At 38.4% G+C, this 27,967-nt stretch overlaps 1 protein-coding gene and 1 long non-coding RNA gene across 3 annotated transcripts in view; both read right to left on the bottom strand.

The window, feature by feature from the left end:
* Positions 1-21,674, bottom strand: part of LOC139974750 (uncharacterized) — a 74,774-nt gene extending 53,100 nt beyond the window's left edge. Inside the window, exons 1-2 of one of the 2 annotated variants that reach the window (XM_071982138.1) lie at positions 21,389-21,674; positions 6,227-6,283 (exon numbers count right to left, since the gene is read on the bottom strand). In XM_071982138.1, coding sequence (XP_071838239.1) covers positions 6,227-6,283; positions 21,389-21,475 — 144 coding nt within the window. In that variant the 5' untranslated portion in view covers positions 21,476-21,674. Of the gene's footprint in view, positions 1-6,226; positions 6,284-20,497; positions 20,546-21,388 lie in introns of those variants that run through there. The other variant, XM_071982139.1, reaches the window with a different exon arrangement.
* Positions 471-3,596, bottom strand: LOC139974756 (uncharacterized). Its single transcript, XR_011795538.1, has 3 exons — positions 2,885-3,596; positions 2,051-2,207; positions 471-1,779 (listed from the first exon to the last, which is right to left on the bottom strand). It is a non-coding gene; the product is annotated as an uncharacterized lncRNA (long non-coding RNA).
* Positions 21,675-27,967: the final 6,293 nt, after the last annotated feature.

The raw sequence follows: 27,967 nt of genomic DNA, 5'->3' as shown, positions 1-27,967 counted from the left end.
ATTTTTGCACATTATAACTTAAGGGTTTTAATTATAAAAATGTACCACTTTTAATAAACTCAGATATAATGCTTTGTAATAAATCAAATATTTTTAGATTTTCCCCCTATGTTATGAATGCATTTCGTCTGTGCATGTATGCGTAAATATACACATATAATGAAAAGTTCCTCTCCATAATTGTTACACTCCCCATCCAAACTGTTTTACAAATGCGACCCCCTCCCCCTCTACTTTACATGTAGCTAAATCCCTAGTTACAATGAGATGTACCAATGCCCCAAGACCAGTGAGCTATTTCTTTTGTATAAATCAATATATAAGTTGGCACACTAAGACGTCATGGCATATCGTAGATGTGAAATAAAGTTATAGTCGGTATATATCCGTTACCTTAGTACTCTTTTTACAGTCTCTTGCAAAACTAGGTACTTTCTCCTTGTTACTGAAACGACATGTTTATATTTCGTATTCCTGCAAAAAGAGTTTCCAAGGGAGTTAACGTATAAAAGAAAAGATCGACAAGGTTTCGAATGGTATTTTGAATAATAATAGTTCTATATTCTACAAATAATATGAATAATAAAGGTGAATGGTACAAATAAGTGAATAACGAAGACAGTTAACTTAAGCCCCAGATATAGCGAAATAATGTATCTATTAAGACTGGGTCGATACACTCAATGGTGTAGTAGAGCTGGGCCTTTGCGATGATTCAAGATACAGGTTCTTCATCAAAAGGCGCGGCGCGGAATTAATAAGTGATTAAAAGTTCATCCAAGGACAGTTGTACTAGTCTTAACAGTATCCACTTCAATTCACTGCGTGGAAGTCAGATATGGTATGGAAAAGGGAAAGTCTATTCCGTAGTAGAGGTGAAGATAATTAGATGAAATAAAAGTCACTAAAGACTTGAATATCCTTCAGTCAAAACTTGAACAGATGCACAGAACATATTAACAATATGAATAAAACAGGTAACGAAATGTTACGGCAAACAATAAAGAACTGTGATATTGGAACAGGGTCAGGGGCGATGGTTCCCCAACAACAGTATATAAACCTTTGACTGGTTTCAGGACGCGGTATTTGCGTCATCGTCACCAGTAAATGTAGTTGTGAATATGCAAGAGGTAAAGCATGCCCATAACACCCTCCTCCCCCTCCCATCCCCTCTAAAAAAAAAGTGTGATTTGAAGAATATGTGGATATTTATCAAAGGTGTCTGGTAGGTAGGGTAATCTACGTAAAACTACTAATAGCTAAAATGAATATATGAATAAGATCATGTTTACTGGTTCCTTTAAACTCTGGGGAACAAAATAATGACAACATGACTTTGAAAAAGTTAACCCTCTTCACAAACTTCAAACTTGATTAAAATTTCAGACTAAGATATCAAGATTTACCACCATCACAGTTCATCCTCCAAATCATCTTCCCCTGCATCAACAATCTCAACATCTTCTTGGAAGTTGCTGCAATTTCTATATTTACATAGGTCTGGACACGGTAGTTGTGCATTCATTCAGGAACATCTTCCTTTAAGACATTTGCCGACTCTACAGCTACTGCTGACACACTGAAGCAAAACATCTGGGTCAGGTGGCTTCGTCATCCAAGTGATTATAAGGTCATCATTTTCAAGTTTACATCCATGTCCCTCTGGTGAGAGTGCATCAATCCTTGGCTGCAATGCCCTACTGTGAATAGCAGCCTGGTTGGTGCAGCGCTTAACATGCTGGATCAGAGCATCTTTTGTTGGTGGTAAACTCTGCTCTGAGGAGGAGATGAACAGAACACCTTGTACCATGAAATTGGATATTTTTGAGTCTCACATTTTATGATGGGGTACCAATATAATTACAATTCAGCTAGAAATATGTTGCAAATTTCTTTAATAATTTCAATGGAAAGATTAACCTGATATTGCATCTCAAAGCGTTTAGAGAATTTTTTAATTTTCCTTGGGGGAGGACCCCCATATTCCAAAAGTCCTAGATCCACCCCTGAACACTCAATGAACCACACATTGAAGAGAGTACTTTACCTTTCAAGATCTGTATGTCTTCCTTGTCAAGAATTGTATCTAGTTTCTTCAACATAGAGAGTGGTACCTCACTTCAATGGCAACACGGTCTTTTCCTCTAATATTCATAAAATCTGGGCTCATCTTTTTTCCGCTCTGCTGCTTGTCGAAGCAATACCTTAATAAAATGAAATAAAAAAAGCAAATTGTTTTGCATTTTCTGTTGATCAAAATGTAAGTTTGAACAAATAAGAACTAAGACAATTTTATTTTTATACCATGTGATCTGCTCATCTTCTATGGACAAACAAAGACACATTCAAATTTTGCAAACCAGTGTCATGCAAAAAAGAATTAAAACAGGCTTTTTTTGACAGTACAGTACATTATCTCTTAATGTTATGGTTTAAATTATACAATGGTAGATTATATCTGTTACTAATAATAAAGGAGACAGATACTTGTTCATTTTGGTAAAGCTAGACAGGCTGACCATAAGACCTTGCAAACCTAACCTTATTGCACCTTTGTTACACTTATTTTTCTAACTAATATAATATCTCTATCATTCAAATAAAGGGCCACAGTAAGAAAACTATGAAGCCTGTATTTAACTCTTAGGCTAGTGCCCCAGATGGAGAATTTGAAACAAATTTCCGTTCCTACCACCTTATAACAAAACAAATCAGATGACCATGCCACTAAGTAATTATATTATGTTCAGGTCCTGCACTGTGCCCTTTGACTTGGATTCTATCCCTTAAGAGCTACTGATCTTGCATTATGCAACTTCTCTTAACACTTCAACTATGCCACAGAAGTACAAGTAGAGTCGTGTAGTATGCTTAGGCTTACCTCCATCGAAAGTCTCTGCCTGCTGCAGCTTGTCCCGTTTGCAACGCCAAGTAATGTATTGTTTCTTTTCCCACATATAATAAATTGAACAGGCAATACACCAGAGCTTCTGCTTGGTTTCCTCGATCTTTTCCGTCAATTCTACGTTTAAAATCATATGGGGTCTCCTCTGGAACTGTCCGTTTTCTTGCAGCAATGTGCTTGCTATCATTGAACCGCCTGTAACACTTATCGTGGAACCCCATCATACTATGCTGTTGAACACACGCTTGATCGTAGTAGGCCATGGAGTAATCAGTAGTACGGCGATATCACTGTCTCCGCCGCTGAGATTAAGCCAATCTTTAGCGCAGGAAGTAACTTTATTCCATCATTTATTCGTCAGTGCCTTGAATGCTTCAAATTTTACAGATTCAATGTGCACTGAGCACTGTAGATTTCCGTGTGTCGGAGACTGACTAGCGCCCGTGGGAGCCGCCATGTTTGTTGTTTTCTACAAAGATTGCACACAGAACTCATGGCTCATTGGACAATTCATATCACATGGTACAGATATCTCACTGGCGCACAACTTTTGAACGTAAAACGGCGGGTTTCTTAACATACGCAATAAAAAATATAGTTCGATCTTTCGAGCGGAATTGCAAAAAAACTGCAGGAAAGTACATGGAGAACTTTTGGATCCTTAATCTTAGTTAATTTATGTATTCAATGCTGTAGAGAAATTTTAGACCCGCAGTTGCTGGAACGAAACAAGCGAATTTCGACCTTCAGCTGATGGCCTAATAAGTAAAACAATGATATCAACTATTTTATATAAGTTTTGAAATGTTGTTCACCCCTGTGAATCAATCTTCTGTAGAAACTATACTGATTCATTAAGGTTCAACTTCAAGATGAGGACAGGAATGGATACAAAACTGTACAATTATCAAGAATGAAAAGCTTCCTAGGTGTGCAATGAAACCAACTCGTCAACAAACTGTAAATCTGGGAGACTTTAAATGTTGCTAGGCTAAATGGTTAATACTTTGAATGAACCACTTAAGCTTAAATGGCCATCGGGCATGTTCAACAAGATGATAACTGTGACAAATTATATGCTAAAGGAAACTAGGATTGCCCAGACATCTGGACGTTTGATTCCCAAAATAGCCAGTGTTTTCAATTTTATCATAAAATATCAAACTAGCCTCTGGGATTATTTGCAAGTTATTGTCACAGAAAAGCCTTAATAAAACCGTTTTAATTACTCATTCAACTTGTCCTGTGTCATGATATTTTTGTGAAAACGTCCCAAAACAACTGTCACCAAGTCACCAACCCTGATCTGATAACCTTTAGGGTACAGAAAGAGATACCACTAGTTAAACACAATCTGTACAGACAAATCATTAAAATTAGTGATGATATGGAAAAAAGGAATTATTACCAGAACGTTCAGATCTGTTACCAGATGTGAAATGTTGACCGAATTATTAGAAATCAATGATGGACTATGACCTAATTGTCGACCCTATTTTCTTGTTTTTTCCTGCCAGTGTTTTTTCAACCTGTTTGTTGCCATCAATTCCCCCAAGAGCTGCATAGGTACTCCCCCCATACCACGCACTAGCAAAATCCCAATCAAAACACCAAACTGCATAGCAAACCGACTGTAAGTCCTGTTGTCCTTATCCCCCAGCAGCTGATCTCAGACCTTGAGGCCAAAGTTTGAAAAAAATATCTTACTTTTCTTGTAAAATTGTCGGGAGTGTCCAGATAGTTTTTCATCCTCCCACACACAGACACTGTTTAAAACATCTATCCCATTTCAAAAAGTTTTATTACAAATCATAAATTATTTCACAGTTTCTTACCCATAATTATTTGAACCATAACTGCCCTGAAACAGGTAAGTACAGTATCTAAGGAATGTGAAACGATATTTCTTCTCTTTTTTTGAGATTTTTTGCTTTAGATTTCTGTTTCAGAAATGATTGATGACTAGTTGCCCAGACATCTAGGGATACTCAGAGAAGCTTAGACCAATGGAGCCTATTTGAAAGCCATTATCTTTCCATATTTTTCAACCACCCTCCTCTTCTTGACCCAGCTGTTTTCTTTAAAGCTTCCACAAAGTCTTCAAGTAGCAGTCGAAATCATCTAAAAGAACAAGGGGTCACCTATAATATTTCACATATCCAGGAACAAATACTTTCCAGACAAAAGAATTTAAAGTCAGCCTGAATAGTTTCAAACTTTCGAAATGAATTCTTGACTGTTAAGAAAAAGTTTAATTTGATGAATGTTTACTGTTTCTTTTCAGTTTCAACTTTGTTCCTTTGGTATCAAATATCAATCTTGATAGTTGTTGTTGTATTGTAGTCGTCTAATTCTTTTCTTTTCGGCTTCTTTATCCCTCATGGAGATTTAAAGTCTGAGTACTATTAAATGGAAGTGCTGGTTGGGGGGGAGGGGGGGGTGGGGTTCCAAATGATTATAGTTTCACATGTATGGTCCACAAATTCCAACTTGGACCACTTTATTGCATCTCGAGTGAGGAGGGGACTTTTCATCAGTTTCTTGTGTTTTGCAATTATCAATCATATGTATCTACGTGCTATTGAGCGCTTTCTTCTCTGACACAGGCAGCAATAGAATGATCAAGTAAATTAGGGGTGGGCAACCTTTTTGAATGAATGGGCCAGATCAGAGGAGTGAAAAATTGACTGGGCCGCACTAACCAACGACGCGACCTGCTGTTGATTCCGAGGACTTTCAGGCAATTGGTGTGTGTACTTAATCTGTATTCACAAAAACATAATGTCAATACAGTACAATTGATCATTGATGGGGATAAAAGGCCTACCTGACAGCATCATTAGTTCCGATAAATTCTAAGCAGCTAGCTTGTTTCTTGTGATGTAAAATATATTGATGTTTTTCCATTTTCTTGAGACATCTCACCGGCCACAAAAAAATCACCGGCGGGCCGCATGTGGCCCGCGGGCCGTAGGTTGCCCATCCCTGATGTAAATGTAATAAAGTTGCACAGATCGTGCTCATGGAAGTATTCCCAAATATTAAGGATAACCAATTTAAACAAGGATTTTCAGGAAAGACTTGTCATGTGATGATATGGGAATGGCCTGTAGGGGCGCTTTCGACACTAAGTGGAGCGCCCCCCATAGGTTGGCGCGGAGCGTACAGAAATTTTTTGAGTAAGATACTCCTTAGATCCGCCCCCCGACTGTATGGACGCTCCGCCACTGATTCCCCCCCCCCACCCCTCCCCACTGCTTCTCATTCCTTGTGACAATGTTCAATCTTCTCCTGAAGGATGAAGTATTTAAATCTTACCCTTTCTCCTTTTGTTCCATTGCATATACACCTTGATGAAGTACAGCCTCTGCATGTCTGTAAGAGGGAAAACGACGAAAGAAAATATTTTATTTAACAAGAAATCAAACACTGGAGTGGCCTCTTAAAGATGAATAATAACATTCAACAAACCTTGGATGACTTCCAAATAGATGTCTGGTTAAATTGTTAAACATTCCTGGGACCAAAACTTTTTTTTTACTCAGTTACTGGAGTTTTAACTGTGTTATTCCGGATACGTTTATGGGACTATAAAGCCAAGCAACGAAGCATCGCGTAATGGAAACTTGATTTACCGAGAAGTTACCATCCTTAGCCAACGTGCAACTAGACATAGCTCCAGAAACCACTACGTTGTTAGCTAAACATCACTTCAGGAAGCTATGAAAAAAAACTTTTAGGTTTTAGTTTGGATTTGTTCTGGTGGTACCCTATTAATTGGTACTCAAATGTTAAAGGAATGAAGTGGTACTTGAAATTGAATACTTAAAACAGGGAGCTGCTACTCTAGAGTCGCAGAGCTCTCCCTGCTTATATAACCTTTTAATCTATCAAATGAGCACAATGACAAAATTAAGCAAATGCTCTTCAAAAGTAACTGAGTGAGAGATTTAAGACCAGTGCAGTGGTTGCAAACGGTGATATTTTTTTTATAACCATTGAAAATGTGATGACTTGGAGAGAGGATGGTAAACTCTAAAGACTTGCAACATGACAAAAAGACTAAATTAAAGTTCCACAAAATTGAACATAATTTGTTTCAATGAAGTTTCATTCCAAATCAGAACTATTTCATATGTTCTTGAAATTTTGAAAACTTGAATTGCAGGGAAAAACTGCAAAATGCATTAAGTATATCCAAGTTATTCATTTCAGACACTGAAAAATGTTCTAGATTTCACTGTTTTCTGCTGATCTTGACTACAGGGAAACCATTAAACACTTGCTTAAATTAAACCACAATTTTCCAACTTTTTCTTGAGCTCATTAAGCTGAGATCAGGCTCAGGACTGTGTACACGCAGCAATCTGCTCCTCAGGTCCCCCCCCCCCCCCCAAATTCATCTGTGAGCCACTTCAGATAAAGTTTCTTCAACCAGGATACCAGCAACAAATGCTTGCAGGTGTAACTACAGGAAGAGAGGTAGGGTTATGTTAACTGAACCCTTGGATATCCCCAGGTCAGTTGCAAATTAGACTCAATTTGGCTGCAGCCTGCAGTCATGAGGAAAATTTAACAATTTAGTTTCACACTAACTCCTGGAAAGCAATTCCTTGTCGATGATAGAAAGTAAGAAACCTGTTGCAAGAATTCTACATAACTTGTCAACTAATCCAAATTGCCATACCACCAAAGATAGGTGTATGTAAGTACTGTATCTCAATATATTCCAGATGTTAAAGTAACTACTGTATTACTAGAGTTAGCCTTCATATTGTCAAACTTTATATAATCTTTCCTCAATGTTTAAAAGTGCATGTATGTGTAGAAAATGGAAATGACTGATTCACATACAGTTCATCTTTCTTTGTTAGAAAGTCAGAAACCCTTTTTTCAGTTATTACTTAAATAGTACCATCAGCAAAAGCCTTACTAGTTGCTAGTACCAAAGATGCTACTGTACAAACACCTCAATACATAAGGCACCTGTAGACAGTAATAGCATCATAGACATATACTGTAAATCAATACAGCCTTCAAAGAAAACAAATACGGCTGAACAACAGCTCGTAACTGTTGAAAGTGCATACATCTGCACAGAATATTATTAACTCACATAATTTAAAGTAAATTATAGTTAAATCTTTCAAACTTCAAAACTTTGTCAAAAGATCATAATTAGGTTATATCATCAACCCACAAAGAACAATGACTGGCATTTTTGTCTTAAATGTCATGGGAATTAGTCAATTTTTTTTCTTCAGTCCTATGATGCAAAAGTTTGTCACAATCCACAAATCAACATCTCTGCTGAAGTCTCTTCATGGCTTGGGTTTTACCTCACCATGTCATTAGAAACATATGTCTTCATTCAAACGGTTAAAATATCGGCTAAATATCAGTTCAATGAACAGCTTAGTAAGGTACTGTATGTTTTCAATCTAAATACTGTGTGATGATAATTGTCCCACACATTATACTGTATTTATATCTGTATCTCTCCTCATCGGTTCCCTCCCTATCTATATCAACATGAGCTACCACAAAAGTCACTAAATCCATATGGCAACGTTAGACAGACGACATTCATCCACAAAAAGTTTATCTAGCAGAGGACAAATAAGGACATCTGCTGCCTAGCCAGCACTCCAGGAGGGTTTTTCTTCCCTTCTGATCTGGGTGTGTTATCCGATTACAAAGCCGGTTGAGAGAAACTGAAACCATTAGGGCAGCGAGCGTAGCCGGAGGGTTAACCAGTCCCTACTTGACCTCGCCGACCAATTCATAAAAAATAAAAAAATTTCCCTCCATTTTCTCAGTTTCCAACAAAACTTTAAACCCGACAGGTATGTCATAAGTTCGCCAAAGGCAGGTCACAGTTTGCGATTTTAACACCCTGTCGTAAATGAATCCATTCATGGCGAGACTGGTTTGTGATTATCGGTTACATCAACAGAAGAGGAGTTTCTATAATTCCAAGGCTATGAGGATTGAGTTGAATGTCAAAATCTCACCAAGGTCATAAGGCAAGATGAATCCTCTGCTATCACAGCTCTAGGGTGAATCCATGATAGTAACCATGGCAACTAATGAGATGCATAGGCTCGCTCTATAAAAACACACATACCTACACATCACATCAGTCATTGTTCCAAACAGAACTGTAATGCTACCCTTAGAAAAGGTACAAAGGTACAAACAGTATTACTGAACCCTCCCTAGTTTGTGCTTTACAGACTTAGCTGGTTGCTAGAGTTTATGTTGGGTTGCATGTGTGTGTGCTATGTGGATATATTTACGCAATGTCGATTACAAAATATCTTCAATGGCTATTTTTGACAATGCATGAAGTACAGTAGTTTTACACAAGAATGATGCACTAAAAAAAATAATTACTGAAGCATGTGGTCAAAGGTACCGCAAAAATGTTGCATTGAAGAAAATACTACTTTAAATTAGCAACTCTCAATGCGGAGAGAACAATCAAAGGCCTACTCTGAGATGAAAAATCTTTTTTCAGAATCAGAGATGTAGGCTTCCCATAAAATTCATAGATTATCTCAACCTATAACATTTTCTGATCTTTCTCAAAAAAACAAAAAAAGTCAGCCGGACGACTCACTTTGAAGATGGGGTGGGGGAGGGAAGGGGAAGGGTACTACTTCTTTTCCACTGGACATTGCTATTAACCAACTAACAAAAACACAAGACAACTTTTAGACCTAGGGCTTGTTCTAGAACATTTCAAAATCCCGGGGTTACTGATGAGTTTATCAAACTTTTCCTTGATTGGGCATTTCCTCAATAATGACACCCACCTGATATGGTCGGATCTAGGATCATTGTCAATGGCGATCTGAACTTCCTGAAACGTTGTTAAATTTTCAATTATTTAAGCTACCACCACTCATGAACATGGGAAAGAAGTGAAAAGGGTATTTAACAAAGGAAATGCGATCTATAACAACATACTGCTGTGGGAACATCCTGTCTGGTTAATTCTTTTGTAACTGAATTCTTTCTCACATAAAGAACTTTGCTGCATATTCATGAAGTGCTTCACCGAGGCATATATATTCATATCGGACGAACAGAGCAAAACACACACATTTTCTTAAACTTTCCCATATTCCCATGTTTTACCAATGAATTTATCCACTAGAAAGATTGCAGGGCAAAGCATAAATACTAGATATTGGTTTTGATCAACACTGTATTCCTTCTTTAAACTTCAAAGGTCAAATATTATGGACACTTAATAATTTATGACAACTTTCCTTCACAAAAGTTTAAAAAAGAAGAAAATTAACTTCTTTTCAAGAGCCATCTAGTCCCTGTAAGTGCAGTTGATGATAAAGGTTAAAGGTTAACTGCATACTTGTGAATATATAACAAAATTCCCCAGCAGCAGACTTGCCTATAAGTTACAGACATCCAAAAAGGTCACATTTTTGGCTTCCAGATCTCCTCCCCCCCCCCCCCCTTAACAGTCTTTGCTTACTGTATTTTGTTTGTGGATGAACAGTCATTACAGTAAATCATTTCATCCAGCCTTCCACCCAGACTATCTATATATGCTATAAATTTTAAAGAAGGAATTTGGCTGCCTTAGAAAAGGCCAAAAGATATTGAACTTCATGGTACATGTAATTGACTGTTAAAACCAACTCCATTACCCACAAATTTATCAAGATGAAACCATAAGCAGCTGCAACAGATGGGCATGACTTATATCATCTCATCCAGACCAAAACAAAATTAATGCCATGAGAAAGTTTCAAGATAATAAGTCCATTTGACCCATGCATGTGTGTATTCCTATATTTACCAACAATTCCCTTTTTCCTCCAGATCTTGGCATACATCTCTGTGAGTGTGGCTTTCATCGTAGAATAAATGTACTGGCAGGATCATTAATTTTATCAAACTGATTAGTAATCAGAAGTCATTTAATATAATCATCACTGAAGTGCTTGAGACTTGAAAGTGACCTGGTCCTATATATAAAAGTCGCGTTTTGTTTCTTCGGATTTTGGTCGGTAGGCTTCAAACTTACTGGGTAATACAACCTTCTGAGTCAAGAATCCATCAAATTTAGATGGCAGAACCATCAACCTAAAGCACCAGCATACACTACTTAGACAATTTTATCAAATGGACCACTACAGACAGTAACTATAATGTTCCCAATCATTTCTCAACTATTGGTTGCCCAAATTCCTTTCACAGTAAATGTTGGAATTCATTTTTGGAAATGAAACTTGAATAGTTAAGTTAGAAAAACTGAACTGACACTAATTTATTGATTTCAGAACTGAATATTACCGAAAAAGATATCAATAATAATATCAAAAAGTCAAAAAGGTTGCATTATTCAAATTTAAACTTTCTACCACAAAGAGATATATATATCATAAATATATAAAATATATGATTAGTGATTATCATTTCCTAATCTATCTGGAATCATCCATTTTAATCTTGAAGAGGAATATTAAATATTGATCCCTTTGAACAGGAAATATACTTATACTGGTTGAGAACAGATCTGATTTCATACTGATCATACTTAAAGCTTTCATACCAATTGTACTTACAAGCTTGCATACCGATCATACCTATATAAACTTTCATACCGATCATAATTACAAGATTTCATGAATACTGATCGTACTTACAAGCTTTCATACTGATCATACTTACAAGCTGTCATACCGATCAGAACCATACAGGCTTTCATACCCGTCATACCTATATAAGCTTTCATACTGATCAAACCTATATACAAACTTTCATACCAATCATACTTACAAGCTGTCATACCGATCAGAACCACACTGTACAGGCTTTCATACCCGTCATACCTATGTAAGCTTTCATACTGATCAAACCTATATACAAACTTTCATACCAATCATACTTACAAGCTGTCATACCGATCAGAACCACACTGTACAGGCTTTCATACCCGTCATACCTATGTAAGCTTTCATACTGATCAAACCTGTATACAAACTTTCATACCAATCATACTTACAAGCTTTCATACCAATCATACTTACAAGCTTTCTCACCGATCATACTTACAAACTTTCATACCTATCATACTTATAAGCTTACATACCGAACATACTTACAAGCTTTCATACCGAACATACTTACAAGTTAAAAGCTTTCATACCAATCATACTTACAAGCTACAAGCTTTCATACCCGTCATACCTATATAAGCTTTCATACTGATCATACTTACAAGCTTTCATACTGATCAAATCTATATACAAACTTTCATACCAATCATACTTAAAAGCTTTCATACCGATCATACTTACAAGCTTACAAACCGATCATACTTACAAGCAGCTTTCATACTGATCATACTTACAAACTTTCATACCAAGCTAAAGCTGCTTACAAGTAATTTCAAATTTTGCATTAATTGTGGAAAACAAGAGGATGCTTTTGCTTTACCTACAGTAGCTACCTTGTTTATAAATTGGAGTCTTTGGCTTAGTTGGTTATACCATGGAGCTATAACGATAGCTCCATGGTTATACCCCAAGAAGGAGTTAACTCTTGGGGGTCAAATAATACTCAAGGGACCAAGAATTGGTTCATCATCTGTTATTCAAACTTGCGTACATCCCTCAGGTACCTTGTCCAATCCCATCATAAATTAAAGGCATCCCAGTGGAATATGAATCATCCTGTGTTCCTAAAGTGGGCACAAAAAGCTGTTTGTCCAAATTGTACATTTGTGATACAATTGTTCAGCTTGTCACAACAGATGGGGGGGGGGGGGGTCTTGGAATGCTGTTCTCAGACATATATACAAACAAGATCGAACGCCAACATCCTGAGAGATAAAAGGAAGCGTAAACGGTAAACCACCCAAGGGAAGAAAGGGTCAGGGAGGAAGTAGAGGTGGCATGGGAAGCGGATGGGGAGGAAGAGAGATGAAGGGGTTGGAAGAGGAAGGGAGGGAAGTGGACGGGGAAGAAGAGAGATTAAGGGGAGTGGATGGGGAGGAACTTAGGAAGAGAGATGAAGGGGTTGGAAGAGGATGGAAGGGAAGAGGATTCGTTAACTAGCTTGGTATTTCATTACCACTGTTTGATCAGAAGAAAACACGTATCAGTTTATACAAAATAAATCTGTGTGCAGACACAGCTTAAATTTCTAAATTTTATAAATTCATTTTCAAGGGTAAAATTATTGTGCAAAGTATATACTGTTCTCTACATTATATTCTAGCAGGAGAATTTACGGGACTGTCCAAGTCATTTGAGTTTTTCACCTACAGCTAAAAAAGCTTTTGCACAGTTGATTCATACAGTAGTTATACATGATGTACAGATAGGGTACAAGTCCTTACCAACAAACTGCAGCCAAACATTCCAATGTAATAATCACAATATTGTACAAGTATGAGGAAAGCAGACTGTGAGTTAACGAACCAAATTTAAACATGGCACCTGGAGGTGACCTTTGGGAGGTTTGAACAGTTACCCCTAGTGATATCAAGTCTCCTTGCATTGGTTAACTGGAGTGATGTACTGGGAAAGAAGGGTAGAATAACAGCTGCTGATGCTGAGATATTATACTACAGTACCATATATATTATATATATATATACCAGATAGTATTATAAGGAGAGAGATGTTGAGCTACACAGAGAGACAGGTTAGCAGGTTACATTTGAGTGTTAGCTCAAGGAGTGTTAGCTCAAGGAGTGCCAAGGAGTGTTAGCTCAAGGAGTGTTAGCTCAGTGGTTAACGCCGACCGTGCCTTCCAATCATAAGGTCCTGAGTTCGAGTCACTCCAAGATTAATGTATGTCGTCCAGTTACAGAGTTTTTGACAATTCATACTCATGGACGTTAAATATGAATCTAAAAGACTGACTTCGGTCAGCTTGCGGCTTTGATAAGCCAATGAGGCTTCTTCTCGAGTTCCTGCTTGCAGGAGGATCTAAAATACATACATACATACATACATACACACATACATACATGATACATACACACATGCATTGACTGTACAATGACAATAACCATGTAAATGTACAAGTCTCTAAAATGTTCCCTAGATCCACTTTTTGGTTGACGATTTTGGTGATAAGAGTTTGAAGGGATTTTTATTTGTGGGGTTATCGTATTGGAGAGCAGCATTGCATAATATTATCTGTTATTTTTTCCCTGTAATTATCTGTAATTCTTTCGACAGGGCCTCTTGTTCCATCTAAATACTATCATATTTCATTTTCTTCTTTCCTTATGACTCCTTCCCACCGGACCACAACCTCCCACTCCCCCCCAAAAAACACCCAGTGGTTGCTTGCCTTGATAGAAGATGCAGAATAAGCTTTCAAATAGTGTACTTATTCTGTTATATTCAATATATACATCTTGCAGAATGTTATATCAGGCAACTACTACTTAGAAACCAACTCTTCAAAAATTCTTCCAAACAGGGTGTTGTGTTCCTTAGATACCACTCACTGCCTTTACACCACTGTAGAAGACACAAGGCCAACGAGGGGGGGGGGGGGAGGGGTAAGGCTATTAAACTATCATCAGTAAATCAGAACAAAACCATTCAATTACAGGGGACAAATTTACTCTTAAAATATTGTGTAGCAGTTTGGAAGGCTTATAAAAAAATACAGCTATAGATATTTGGGTAAAAAAAAACAACAAAGCTCATATTCCTGTCAATGAAAGTTTTGCATATGGAGATCCTTTTTGAAAACCAATGTGACTTTATATTATAAGCATTAAGCACCTGACCCTACTGTACTTTGTATTGAAAATTCTCCGTGGGGGTAATTTAACGATGACAAATTCTCAGAGGTGGGGAGTTCAATTAGTTCTGGAGGTTGTGTTTACATTTATCTTACATCGCCTTCCTCTGTGCAGACTCAATACGCATAAACAATCATAATCCTGTGTTGTAAAAACAATACATATATACATTTCCTCCTTCCAGAAGTTGTCTGCCTTTGATAGCCAGTAAAAAGCAATTTCCACCAGCAGAACTAAAATAAAATCTATGAAACTCATTTCATATAGTACTAACTGTAAAACTAAACAATTTCCTGCAGATGTTTAATTGTCCCCCAATGTACTGTTCAACTGCAGAGCCTGGTATGTGCACAGGAAGAGGGAGGGTCAGGGCAAGATCAAGGGTCGGGGTGTGTATTGGGAGGAAGTCATGGAAAACTACTAAATATTTTGTAAAATATTTCACCTTTTCAACTAGGCCTGTTTTCAACCACATTTCCACTAGCTCTACATTGGAGTTGTGACAATAACTATATATGATACTCCTTCCTTCCCAAACAGTATAACATAACACAAGCTGCTAGATCATAAGATCAAAAACATAAATTTTTCAACAAGTAAGACATTTTTAATTACGGCTGTTTGGGAATGTTAATCATGCTAGTTATCATCCCTCCCTCCCCACCTCCCCCCCCCCTTTTTAAGTTTCTGTATTGTCATGACATTGAAAAGCTGAACGACATGTTGTATACCTTTTACCCACGGGAGGCAAGTAACAGGAAGATTCAATTTTTATTGGCCTTTGTCTAAAAGGTTGCCAAACAAGGAAAAGCAGTTTATGAAGAGGAACAGATACATAAAATGGTTTCCTTCAGTTAAATCCGAAAATAATATTACCCACAGGAATGTTCCCATCCATGAAAGACTAGTTAACTAATGAAGTAATTAGACCTGGTTTCCAATTCTGATATTGCCACTTTGCATGAAGCGTAGGCCTTTCACTGTTGAAGATTCAGCACCTTGATTTAAAATGAGTGACAGCAAATGAATATGACAATTGTCAATGCTTGCATTGGTAACCTGGTACACATACAGTATAGTTCTGATGGGATAGATGGGGGCAGAACCCTTTCCCTCATTAACCTCTCCCTCCCTTCCACCCCCCCCCCCATTTACCCTCTCCATTAACCCTCCCCATAACGGAACAAAACACAACAACTCTTTACTAAAGACATAAGGGTCGACCACATATATGTACACTAATCTCCCCAACCGTTTCCCACGCCCATCCCCTCCCTTCTTCCTCCACCCCCCCCCCTTCTCCAAATTGCAGATTTTAGGTGATTGAGCAACAAGAACTTTACATTGACTTTCTCTTCTCTTGGACTAATGCTAAATTGTCTATGCTGCACAAGGGCTTTAGGCACTATATTCACATAGGTTCAAATTGAGGCAACTGGTTTACAGGTGTATGAGAACATCAAAAATGTTTTATTCTCAAGTCTCAGAAATGGAATAGCATTAGTGCTTGATGGTTTATGTAGGTCCTGAAAGACCACATGATAAATTAATGGTTAGAAACAACAGTGGTGTACAAATTCACTCTTGCTTGTTTTTTATAGTCAATGTTTTATTAATAATACAAGCTTGTGAGTAGAATAGGTCTATAGTAGTGTGACTGTGACCTCACCCTACATGACTACTGCTGGAATGTTGACCCTACACACCCAGGGAGTCTGTACTAAAACAGCATCCCATCCCTAAGTCTAGATGGCTTCTGGAGATCAATTCAAAAAATATCAATTGGATATCCCCAAAAATTATATATACATTTGACCTTGTACAGTTCATATACTGTATGGTGTAGCTCATGAGAAAGAAAGCTACTGTAGGTAGTATTAACAAATATCAGTCACAATGGTGCCTGGATGTTATTGTACAAAAGATGATGGTGATGGTGATGCTCTGTGACACCTGTCTACCAATATGAAACATGGAATAGGGTGCTCAGTTGCTGTAATTTCTGAGGCAAAACAATTTGTTAGAGTTTTCTGTAACTTCTTTTAATAGTGGTGTCTTTGCCTTGTCTTTGGTCATTGCCTATAGTCTTTTCTTACTGGTATAATAGCAGGGGGGGGGGGGGAGGCTCATCCAGAGAGCTGTACACACCCAAGTATCGAGTTAAATTAGGATTTGGGTCTGAACAAGACTACCAGGGAGCAGAAAGATGCGACTAAATGTTCAGCAATTCTTAGTTCTTAAAATACCTGAGTTGATTCATGTTTTGGTGATATACCAGCAAATAAGTCTGTGTGACCTATCCTACTGTGGGATCTTTGGCAGTGACGAATTAACAGGTTTGGCTAGCAATCTTAGTTCTATTTATGGTTACATTACAAATTCAAATCATACCTTTCTAATCCAGAATTCCTATAGAGTTCATGTTAGACTCTTTGCTACAGCATTGATATATTGTCCACAACTGTTTGTGACCAAAATCGTGAGTTTCACCTCCATCCATGGGGCTTACATTTTTAACACCAGCCCTGGATTAACCCACATCTCAACCATAACTTATCTACATGGAACCCAGTATAACCTCACTTTCCAATATTAGAATGTGAGAACAGCTTACCTAGAAATGATGTTTATTACTTACCTATCACTTATAATCCTTCAACCCCCTATGGTACTACCCATAACATCCTTGTTCTCTTATTGAGGTTTAGTTTTTGTGATGCAATCTTCTTTTTTTCTTACATTTGTGACTATATGGCAAAGTAATTTCCTCCCTAGTGAAAAGTTCTCTATGTCAACATCTGTCACAAATTCAACTCCTACACAAAGACATCTGTCCTAAATTACAAATACATTAAACTGATTTATGGGTTCATTCCAAGTAAAATTGAATTTAATTGTACCATGTTTCCTTAGGAGACCTTTCTGATTTGGTGATTTTTTATATGGTTTTTAAAGCCAACTGTGGCAAAAACAAGTACTGAAGTTAAGTATACAAAATATCAGTTTAAAACAGGAATCAGAAATTTCATTCAGCTAAAAGAATCACCCATAGGAATAAAACACAACAAGCCAAAAGGTACATAAATACTGTATTCTAACGGCTGACACTTTACATCAAATTTTGAGTCACAGAAAGTTCACTGAGACATTATGGCATACTGCCAATTCATTTGGAAGTTGGATGTGCTTGAAGGAGGGGGAGGTAGATGGGGGTGGGGAGTTTGTTGTCTGGAACCTTGGTATTTTTAACATATGGTGTGTTTGATTAGCACCCATGTGTGTGTTGTGTTCATACCCTAACGTACAGTACCTGTTAACAATACCTTACATTTATTCTGTGGATAAATTTTACACCAGATAAACATCATGGACTTTAAGGAACATCACATGTTCAGTACTTTTCAGGGATAAGTCTATGTACAAATTTACAGGTGTAAAACTGGTGCATAATATATCAGTTCGTAAGCTTAACTATATCTATATATCATGTTACTTATAAATAACATTTAATATAGGCCCATTTGTAACTACTAGTGCTATTTTATGATGAGAGCCTACAGTAAATGACTTTACATGAGAGAGATCTTGTAACTTGGTCAACGGCATTTGTTGCGGTGACTTGTATTGATCAGCAATTAAGCGTAGACTTCCACACTCCAAAGCGGCAGCCTACCTTACACTGTATGCCACAACCTTAGACCTTCCTGTATTGCCTAGGTACTGGGTACTAATATGCACAAAGGGCATACCTTGGGACTTTTGGTGTTCACACTTAAAGAAATATTCCTATGAAGCAGGACTACAGACTTGTACCCGGGGTCACTCACCCACATTCCTACCTGACACTTAAGAGTAGATGAAAAACTCATCAAAAAAATGTAGATAAATAGATATTACTATCCATAGGTATCCAAAAAAGAAAAGCTTCCTTTATCTATAGACACCACAAATGGTTTGTTATAACAATTTCTGGCTTGTATTGCAACAAATATTTGAGATGATGAAGATTTATTTATGCTCTCACACACTACGAAAGCATATTTAGTATATAACAATACAGGTCTTTTTTTTTAGGTTACACCCAGTAGCAAGGAGCTCCATGCTACTTGCCAACATCTCGGGACTTTGCAAGACCACCTATGATTTGTTTACATACCTCCTCACGGAATGCTGGGCCAAGTAAATAACCAGTATTAAATATCTCAACCACTGTGACCAACTCAAAAGTAATCCTTTTTAAGGTCACCGTCAGGAAATGGATGGCCTCAAAATATGCTAGAATATCAGATAATGGTCATCCATGCTCAAATTTCAACAAGCATTATACTGGCAACTCTAAAACTGAAGATACATATTTATGAAAAATTCCAATGCTAAAAATTTGTGGCCAAAACTAAACATGATCTTTACATTTTGAAGAGCATTAAGCTGATAAATTGAGCAACACAAGTAAAATTTTATTGTATTTTAGTTGTCCAAAGGATGTGCTATTTTATAAGAACAAGAAAAGTTAGGGACTGGGGTACCCCATGTCTTCTAACAGGGAAGGCAGGGGTACTGTAAGTCAATGCATCATCTCCTAAAATGCAAAGGGTTTACACAAACTGGAAGAGATGATGAGAGAGGGATGATAACAGGTAGGAAGGGAGATACAGGGGAGACAAATGTAGTTACAGAGTGCTAGCTTTAGTGTGCCAATTTGCATGCTTCTAGGAAAATCTTCACCTTTCTGTGGGTTTGAGGAATGGGGCAGGGATTGGAAGGGGGAGGGGATAAATTGGTGCAGCTAACTTTGATCTCTGTATTTCATATTTTTTTGGTTCCTGTTTGAATTCCACTATTAAATATTTCCTTTTTTAGGGGGGGTAGGGATCCATGTTTCAGAAGAAGTTCAATGAAGTCTGTTTCTGTAATTTTGAATTTATGTATATATTATTTATCTATAAAATGCATAATTTCCAAAAAGGTGACCTTTTTCTGGTAGCACAGGTCTTTGTTGCTAAGTCACCTGCTATAGATCACACCAGGAAACCACATGGTAGGCCTAAGGCTAATCTTCACCATTATATAAACCCCACCAACGCACCTGTTCCTTGGCCCCCAGCATGAGCACCCTGTGCTTCCCAGGCTGGATAATGCTAAACCTTCACCTTGAAACAGGTTAACAAATTCTCAAAAGCCAAAAAAATAAGTTACCATTGCCCTTTCTGTTGAGCTTGCCGCAGACGGTATCCCGATTTGACCTTATCGAAGAAAATGATTTCTACATAATAAGGACTAAATGAGTAGTATTAGAAATAGAAGGTTTATAAAAAGATTTTTCATGATTACCTAGCACAAGTGGACTAATGACCCAAAGAAGCATTTTGAAGAAAATGGGTTGAAAGCATGTAAACAAAACTATCTACAAGACGCTTTTTCCAAAACGTGAAATAATCTAGATTTAGCAACTATTGTGTTCAAGATGAATTATATGCAAGGTTTCTATTTATTTATTTCAGTTTTCAAAATTCACCTCAAGTGTACTTAAAGTCTGGAATGCTCATTATGGCCAAATTGACAGCCTACTTATTAACTAACTAAATTAACAGGCACTGTAGCCTAAATTAGACCATGGCCATAGCTCCAAAGCCAGGTAGTGAGGGACCCTCACACAGTTTAACTAAGGCTAGGCCTAGGCCCACGTTATGGCTCGGTACTTTACATAGTATATGAGTTTTCAACCAGGTCTACATAGCTAAAACTGGAACGTCAGTGAAATACTCGTACAAATTAATTATCTTAACTTTTGCCTTCATTGAAATATGTATTTTGTCCATTTCCTCCACAAATTTAAGTCACTCCCGCCGGTACATCAGTCAACAATCGGCAAAGTTGTTTGCCGAGCGCGCATGATACGCACAGAATACGTCATGGCTATTAGACATACAGTTCGGGGTGATTTCAGCCAAGAAAGTTTACAAAGGTTGTATATTATTCATGAGAGAGTTTGATATACTATGATTGACAGTAAAGATGACCCTTTGTGCCCATATATGGTGTGATGAATATTCATGACTAATTATGGGCGACCTCATCTAGCAGAGTTGTGGGCTCTGCTAACAAGTAACATGGCGGGCAGAATATTGAGCCCGTCCATTTTTTAATACTCCATTATTATTATTAAACAATGTTTTCTTTCAAAAATAGTTGCGTGTTCTTTCTACATGATATAATGGGCTATTTGCAAGCTATTTACGAGACAATTACGTTGTAACGTAACAAATAACACCCTTTGTAAATCGTATATGGTTGTTACTTCGATTCCTTGTTGCATTCACGATGCAAAATCAAGGGCATGCCTAAAACACTAACAAGTGGTGAATTGAAGCTTAATTTCAATTCCTAACTTACTGTTACAAACATTCAAGGTGGGTAAGACTGATTAGTCCTTACACTATCTTAAAATGAAAATAATCTTAAAAATCCACTGTGAAGTCTTACATATAGAATAGTAATAATATTAACATTGCGATCAACGAAATATTCGTACTACCGCCTGACACAATATTTCCATGGAGGTCAGTAATTCGTCATGAATTATATAAAACAAAAACTAAAACATCAAAATGCAGTAATTAATCCCCTTCCAAATAACAACAAATTTCTAGTAAAAAGATGTGAGATTACAAACTTACCGCAGCGTTTGTCAACGTTATCCAAATGAAAAGAAAGATGAGTAAACTAAGCACTACGTGCCTCGTTAGAACTTCTCGAAACTTCATATTTTACAGCTTTAAAATATTGCTCTTCTGAAAGAGTCTTAAAGAAAGCAGATTTGCCTTCGCTAAAATCCAAAGATTTTAGCAGATTATTTCAATTCCAGTGTATCATGCAGGTAAAATAAAGACTTGACTGATTGTGGACCCCAATTCTATACGCCGCACACGGGCACCGAAACAGTGAAGAGCAGTGGGTAATGCTGAAACTTTCTCTAAAGAAACTTTGGTAACGCAAAGGTAGCACGGCGGATGAATCGTTATCTCATGAATATTAATAGTGTCGCCTTTGCGCTAGAACAAAAAAAGGTCGACTCTGACTGCGATTTTTATGATTGAAACAAAAGAATAACACCATAATAACTGGAAATGGCCAAAAAAAGTTGTATTTAGGGAATAATAATCATGATGATTAAATGAAATAATTCCATATGAACAGTTTAGACTGTAAAATTGAAAGTAAAAGTTTGTGTGACACGGTCGAATCTTGTATTGTACTTTTCGTAACAACAGGAATTACAGGTAAGTGTACAAACTTGGGGGATTGGAACACGATCAGCGAAACACAGTCCACTATATACCACCTAATGGCCGAGCGGAATCCAGACGTTTCGTAAAGAAAACACAAAAAACCAGGCCATTGACGTAAAGGAGTGGGCAAGAGAAGGATATGAGTAGGCGTTTGAAACTTTCGACAATATCTAGGTTGAAAAGTTTTTTGTCAGATCAACTAATCATGGAGTATAATTTTGCTTCATGACAAAAATATAGCGAGATAAATATACAATCAACCAGTCTAGTCAGTGTAGGCTCGCTAAAATAACAGACATTTTTTATTGTCCTATTTGATGTATATCCTGTTTATATACAGATCTGTTCTAAAATGTCTAAAAAAACAACCTGTTTAAGAAAAGTTAATTTAAATAAAATCTTCCTTTCTTGTCTTTCATTTGCAACGGAAATTTGGACTTTTGACAGGTTCAAAGTTAATGTTATATAGGGGTTTGAAAAATGGTTGTGGATCAATCCTGTTAGGATCACTAGGATAATAGACCGCCATCTTTGCGTTCATTCTCACCTAAGCTGTGGAATTGTGATATTTCAACATACCGTATACCTTACTCTGATATCAGATTAGGCAAATCCTATCGTCAATCCAAAGAGCTGCCTTTTTATTTAATGATGTTATGTCGTCTCAGCTGAATCTAACAATATATAAAGTATACCGGAACATCACAGTTTTTTCTTTTCTAAAGTTCGATTGAGAGCCGATAGTAGTTAAAATGTGAAAGTAACAACCCTCCCCCCCCCCCCAAAAAAACTTCCAGCCTGCACTGGGATTTGAACCTGGGCCTCCCGCTTTATATGCGGACACCCTAACCACTAGGCTATGGACGCTGATTGTATGTCCAGAGGTTCGAAACCGGTAAGGAAGGTCGTAATTCCACTGTATGCGTTTGTCACCTGTATCGAACAACACTACTTCTGTTTTTGGTGACGTATTTGCCCTACTCTAGAGATCAAACGGCATGATGCTATAACTAACTCGATATCATTTGATTCGATCACAGGCATGTTGTCAAGGTATTACTGTCGCCGAATTAGATAAGAAAACAACATTTGTGTAGCTGTCTGAAGAAATAAAAAATACTATTGTACCTTTTGATAAAGGTATATATTGCTTACTGCTCGCCAAAAAATATGTATGAAGTGAAACCAACTCAGCCTATAAGAGGATTAAGAACGTTTCAATACTCAGTGACCCTATCTGTATGTTTTGGAAGATACCTAACTTAAACATTGAAAGCAACATTTACTGGGTTATGGGGATCAACTTTATGTCCAGGGTGTTTGGTCCCGGTTGTTATAGTTGTGTTGCTAGTGCAGAAGGTTAGAGTTCAGAAGTTCAGAAGGAATCCATATATCCATATATAAGAGTCCCTACTCATAATCGTACTCGATGTAGTTATTGTTCCCGCACTTATACGGTTTGTACTCGAACCCGGCGTACTCAGCAAAAAGTACTAATCATGATATCGTGCGCATTGATATGTACCGGTACTCGCACTCACATATCTTTGTAATTGTACTCAGCGAAACTAATTTAAAATCATCCCTGTCTACTCTTACGCAGGAATCAGGATATTGTACTCACTCGACAACACTGCCGCATATATATATGAGGAAGGCTCCGATCCAAATCACATTGGGAGCTGGAGATTTTCTCACGTCTTTTTCCAATCCATTGCCATATTCATAGCGATAAAAGCCTCAAGATGCAAAACTCACCCAGATGAAGCAGCTGATTTAATACGTGTCTATATTCGAATTAATACGTGTATGATTCGAATTAATACGCGTATATGTTCGAATTAATACGCGTATATATTCGATTCAACACAACCATACAAATTGGCCTTCTGATTGGCTGATAATATACGTGTATACATTCGATTTAATATGCGTATATATTCGAGTTAACACGCGTATCTGTATATAACATGGTACCGTATATATATTTTGTCCCACAAGGTATACCATACTCGCGTGTACTACAACATTCGACGGCTTCTGCTAGATTTGGGAGACCACAACACTATGCTTAATTTAACGATTTAGTGTGTAAGTCAATGGGTAACTATACCATTTTCATCAGATAATATGGATCCGTTAGCATCAGCTTGCCTCGCGAATAGCTTGCGTGACAATACAAAGCTTCTCTACATAGGCTAATATATATATATATATATATATATATATATATGTAACCTGTTTGGTAGGTCAGATTGTGCTAATCCCCTCCAGCTGAACGGATGAATTACGAGACTAGCTGAGCAATCTTCATGATGTTTCGTCAAACGAAGATTCGAATCAAATCCCCTGGAAAATCGTTGTAAATTCTAATAAATAACCTAAACGCGAGAAGGAATGGAGGATGCGGGGGGGGGGGTGGGGCGACTTAAATACTACTGCAGTTCACCCCCATTGATGAATCTTTAGTAACTTTGTGAGCCCTGCAAACCCTCAACATGAAAAGTTATCATTCTTTCGTGTCCAATACCCGAACCATTTAGGGGCGGTGTGTAGCTCGGGCACAAGGGACACGTGCCATTCCATTTTTGTGTTTTACCTCACAAGTGCTTTTATCATGAATTACAAAGTCCTCCTCTTTGATAAAGAAAAACACCCTTTTGGTTTCGATGATAATCGTAACCTATGCATTCATGATGGCGGATGTGTGTGTGTTACGCCTTGCTTGTAACACGATATCTCAAGATGGGAAGATTGAACCAATCTCATATTTGGTGAGCATAGGTGTACCACATCGAGTAAAAGAAGCCTATTGTTTTTTAGAGAAGGTCAAGGTCAATTGTGGTTACAAGGGGTCAAATTGTGAAAACATTGTAAATACGATATCTCATGGAGAAAAGCATGGATCAATCTCGCATTTCCGTGTAAAGGAGTACCACACATTAAGAAGAAGAAGCCTTTTGGTTTTCGTTGAGGTCAATATTCATTTGAGGTCATTAGAGGTCAAAATGTGAAATAGTGCTCCCTGTAACGTCGGTGCAGCGTGGAGAAGTGCTCCCTGTGACATCGGGCAGCGGTTAAAAGTCCTCCCTGTAGCGTCAGTGCCCCGGGTAAAAGTGCTCCCTATAACGTCGGTTCAGCGGGTAAAAGTGTTCCCTGTAACGTCGGTGCAGCGAGTAAAAGGGCTCGCTGTAACTTCGATGCCCTGTGTAAAGTCCCCCTTGTAGCGTCGGTGCCCCGGGTAAGAGTGCTCCCTGCACGTCCGTGCAGCGGGCAAAAGTGCTCCCTGCAGTAGCCTCGGTGCAGCGGGTAAAAGTGCTCGCTGAAACTTCGATGCCCTGTGTAAAAGTCTCCTTGTAGCGTTGGTGCGCCGGGTAAAAGTCCTCCCTGTAGCGTCGGTGAAACGTAACAAAACAGTACAGTCAGGAATTGGCATAAAACCCAAAGCTAAATGCAACGTTTTATATACAACAAAATAGTACGGAAATATGGAAGATTCACTGACGCAAAACGTAACGATGCTGATGTTGTTGTACATTATAATATCTTGTGAACGATGAAACGACTTTGAGGCTTTTGAATTGAAGTAGGAAACCTGCGGCAATAATGCCATATCTCACTTACACTTTTACGTATAGGGTCACTGGAAGAGGGAGTGGGGGTTGAAAGGGGAGGGGAAGGGTGGGTAGGAGATGGGGATGAGGGGAATCGAGAGGGGAGGGGAGGAGTGAGGAGAAGAAGATGGGAGGATGGAGGAGGAAAGAGAAGAGAGATGGGGGTGGGGGGGGTGGGTGTAGGCGGAATTTGCCAGAAAACGTAAGAGTAAGGCTGATGAGAAACTGTGTAGCACAGCAAGTTCGTGGACAATTGACCTGATTGATACCTTATTTTCCAAACAAAATTTTGCATTTTTGAAGAAAGTTGCAAATTGTTATCCGGTACTTCATAACTTCCATGACACCAAACTATATACGGTACCACACGCATAGGATATTCGTATTTGAATGAAAACAAATATGTCAAGGTTAGTCATGAAATCTGAAATCTCTACTCGGAAGAAGCTGAAGAATAAAACTAACAAAAGTAATAAACAAATACTTTGATCGTTGTATAGACCGTTTAAAAATTTGATTGCTATTTCAACCTCGAAAAGCAGCAAATACGTGGCCCGATTGAACAGCCGTTCGAAATGCGGAATGTTTTAACTATGTTATGAAAATAATTATTTTATCGGGTTTTCGCACGTCAGAGCAGGATGCTGCAATTGGTACTTGGTCGGAAACTAAGTGTGAGCATGCAGGGAGCGTGAGTTACCTGACTGGGTTGGGGTGAGGGGTGGGGTGGGCGCTTCAGACCTGACGAGTGGGGTAGGTATGGGGGGGGGCTGCCCGACCTGGCTATTGTTGCTGCCTTAGCGTGTGAGCTTTGCTTGTCTATCGAGTTAAAAGTTATAAAAGAAGAAACAAACCCAAGCATCACCTTTAGCTTATACATGATAACAACTGTTGAGAAGTATGACTCCTTCAAATATCTACAAGGAACACACTCCTCTTGTTTGGGAGATCTCGGGGTTTAAATGACATATCCTGGGGTTGCGATCATTTAAAATGGATGTAATAAAGTCATGAAGTGTCACTAGCATGTGAATCCTTTTACTTCTCCAGTCTGTCTTTTCTTTAAAGGTAAATAAGTAAACAGTACAGACATTGAAACTTGTGGCTGGGACAGGATTTCAAAAGTTGAATGTAGACGTGGGCAAGGGGTGAGGGGGTTTTCCCCGACAGATTAATGCAGGGGCAGAGGCACATGAAGGATTTTTAAAGAAGGGGTGGCGCTGAGGTAGGTGGAGACCAGTGGCGGAGCGTCCATACAGTCAGGGGGCGAATGCACCCCCTGACGGACTCAAATGGACTGCTGGCGCCCTTTTCAGCTCTTTACCACTTTTTACTTATTCGCGATTATTGACTTTTGTATTGCGCTTTCATCAACATATTGACATTTGTCACATTTTGTTGGTGTAATTTGGCGATGACACCTATTTATTCTTCGTTTATCTGCAAATTAGCCAGGCCCGGAAAGGGTCATTCCCGGCGATCTAGGGAGTATCTTTACTAACAAAATTTTGTCCGCTACGCGCCAACCTGTGGTGGCGCTCTGCTTAGATAGTGTCGAAAGCGCCCCTACAGACCATTCTCGCCCCTCCTGACCAATACCCCTAGCTCCGCCACTGTCTAGGGAGTATCTTTACTCAAAAAATGTCTGTACACTCCGCGCTAACCTGTGGTGGTGCTCCGCTTAGATAGTGTCGAAAGCGCCCCTACAGACCATTCTCGCCCCCTGACCAATACCTCTAGCTCCGCCACTGGTGAAGACGATACTCGTGTAGGTAGGTCCGAACCCCCACCCCCTCAAAAATGTTTTGTTAAAGTTTCGATGTAAAGAAGAAAACTGAATAAATGTCAACCTTCGATATTTTGCTCCACCACTGCCTCTTGCTTGCAAGTAAGAAACTCACATCACTCGGAATGAAATTTGCCAACTGACTTGCCAGAAACCATAAAGTTTATAATTGTAAAATGATCCAACTTTTCCAGAAGTTTCGAATCGCGTGGTTAACGAAGTTCGCCACAATGCGGTTTAGGGAAATAAATAAAATATGGATAAAAACATGGATGACCATATCACTGTTCCTGCTGACTGTAAACAATGACTCATACACCCACAATGACGTAGATTGTGACTCGTACGCAGGTGCGACGAAATGTACATCTTACGCAAACAGTGGCGTGAAGAGGATTTCAAAGGTGGTTGTAGGGGTGGGGGGGGGGGGGGGTTAGGGATGGGTTCTAAGTTACCCGACTGACTTTGAGGTAAAATGCAGGAGCCATTATGGAAGGACCGGAGACGAATCAAGGATTTATAGAGGAGGCTCTCTGTGATCCTGGGGTCGTTGAAGTGAGACAGCTC

The sequence above is a fragment of the Apostichopus japonicus genome, chromosome 10, assembly GCF_037975245.1.
Source record: "Apostichopus japonicus isolate 1M-3 chromosome 10, ASM3797524v1, whole genome shotgun sequence".
NCBI lineage: Eukaryota > Metazoa > Echinodermata > Holothuroidea > Aspidochirotida > Stichopodidae > Apostichopus > Apostichopus japonicus.
This window is presented reverse-complemented; position numbering and strand designations above follow the sequence as displayed.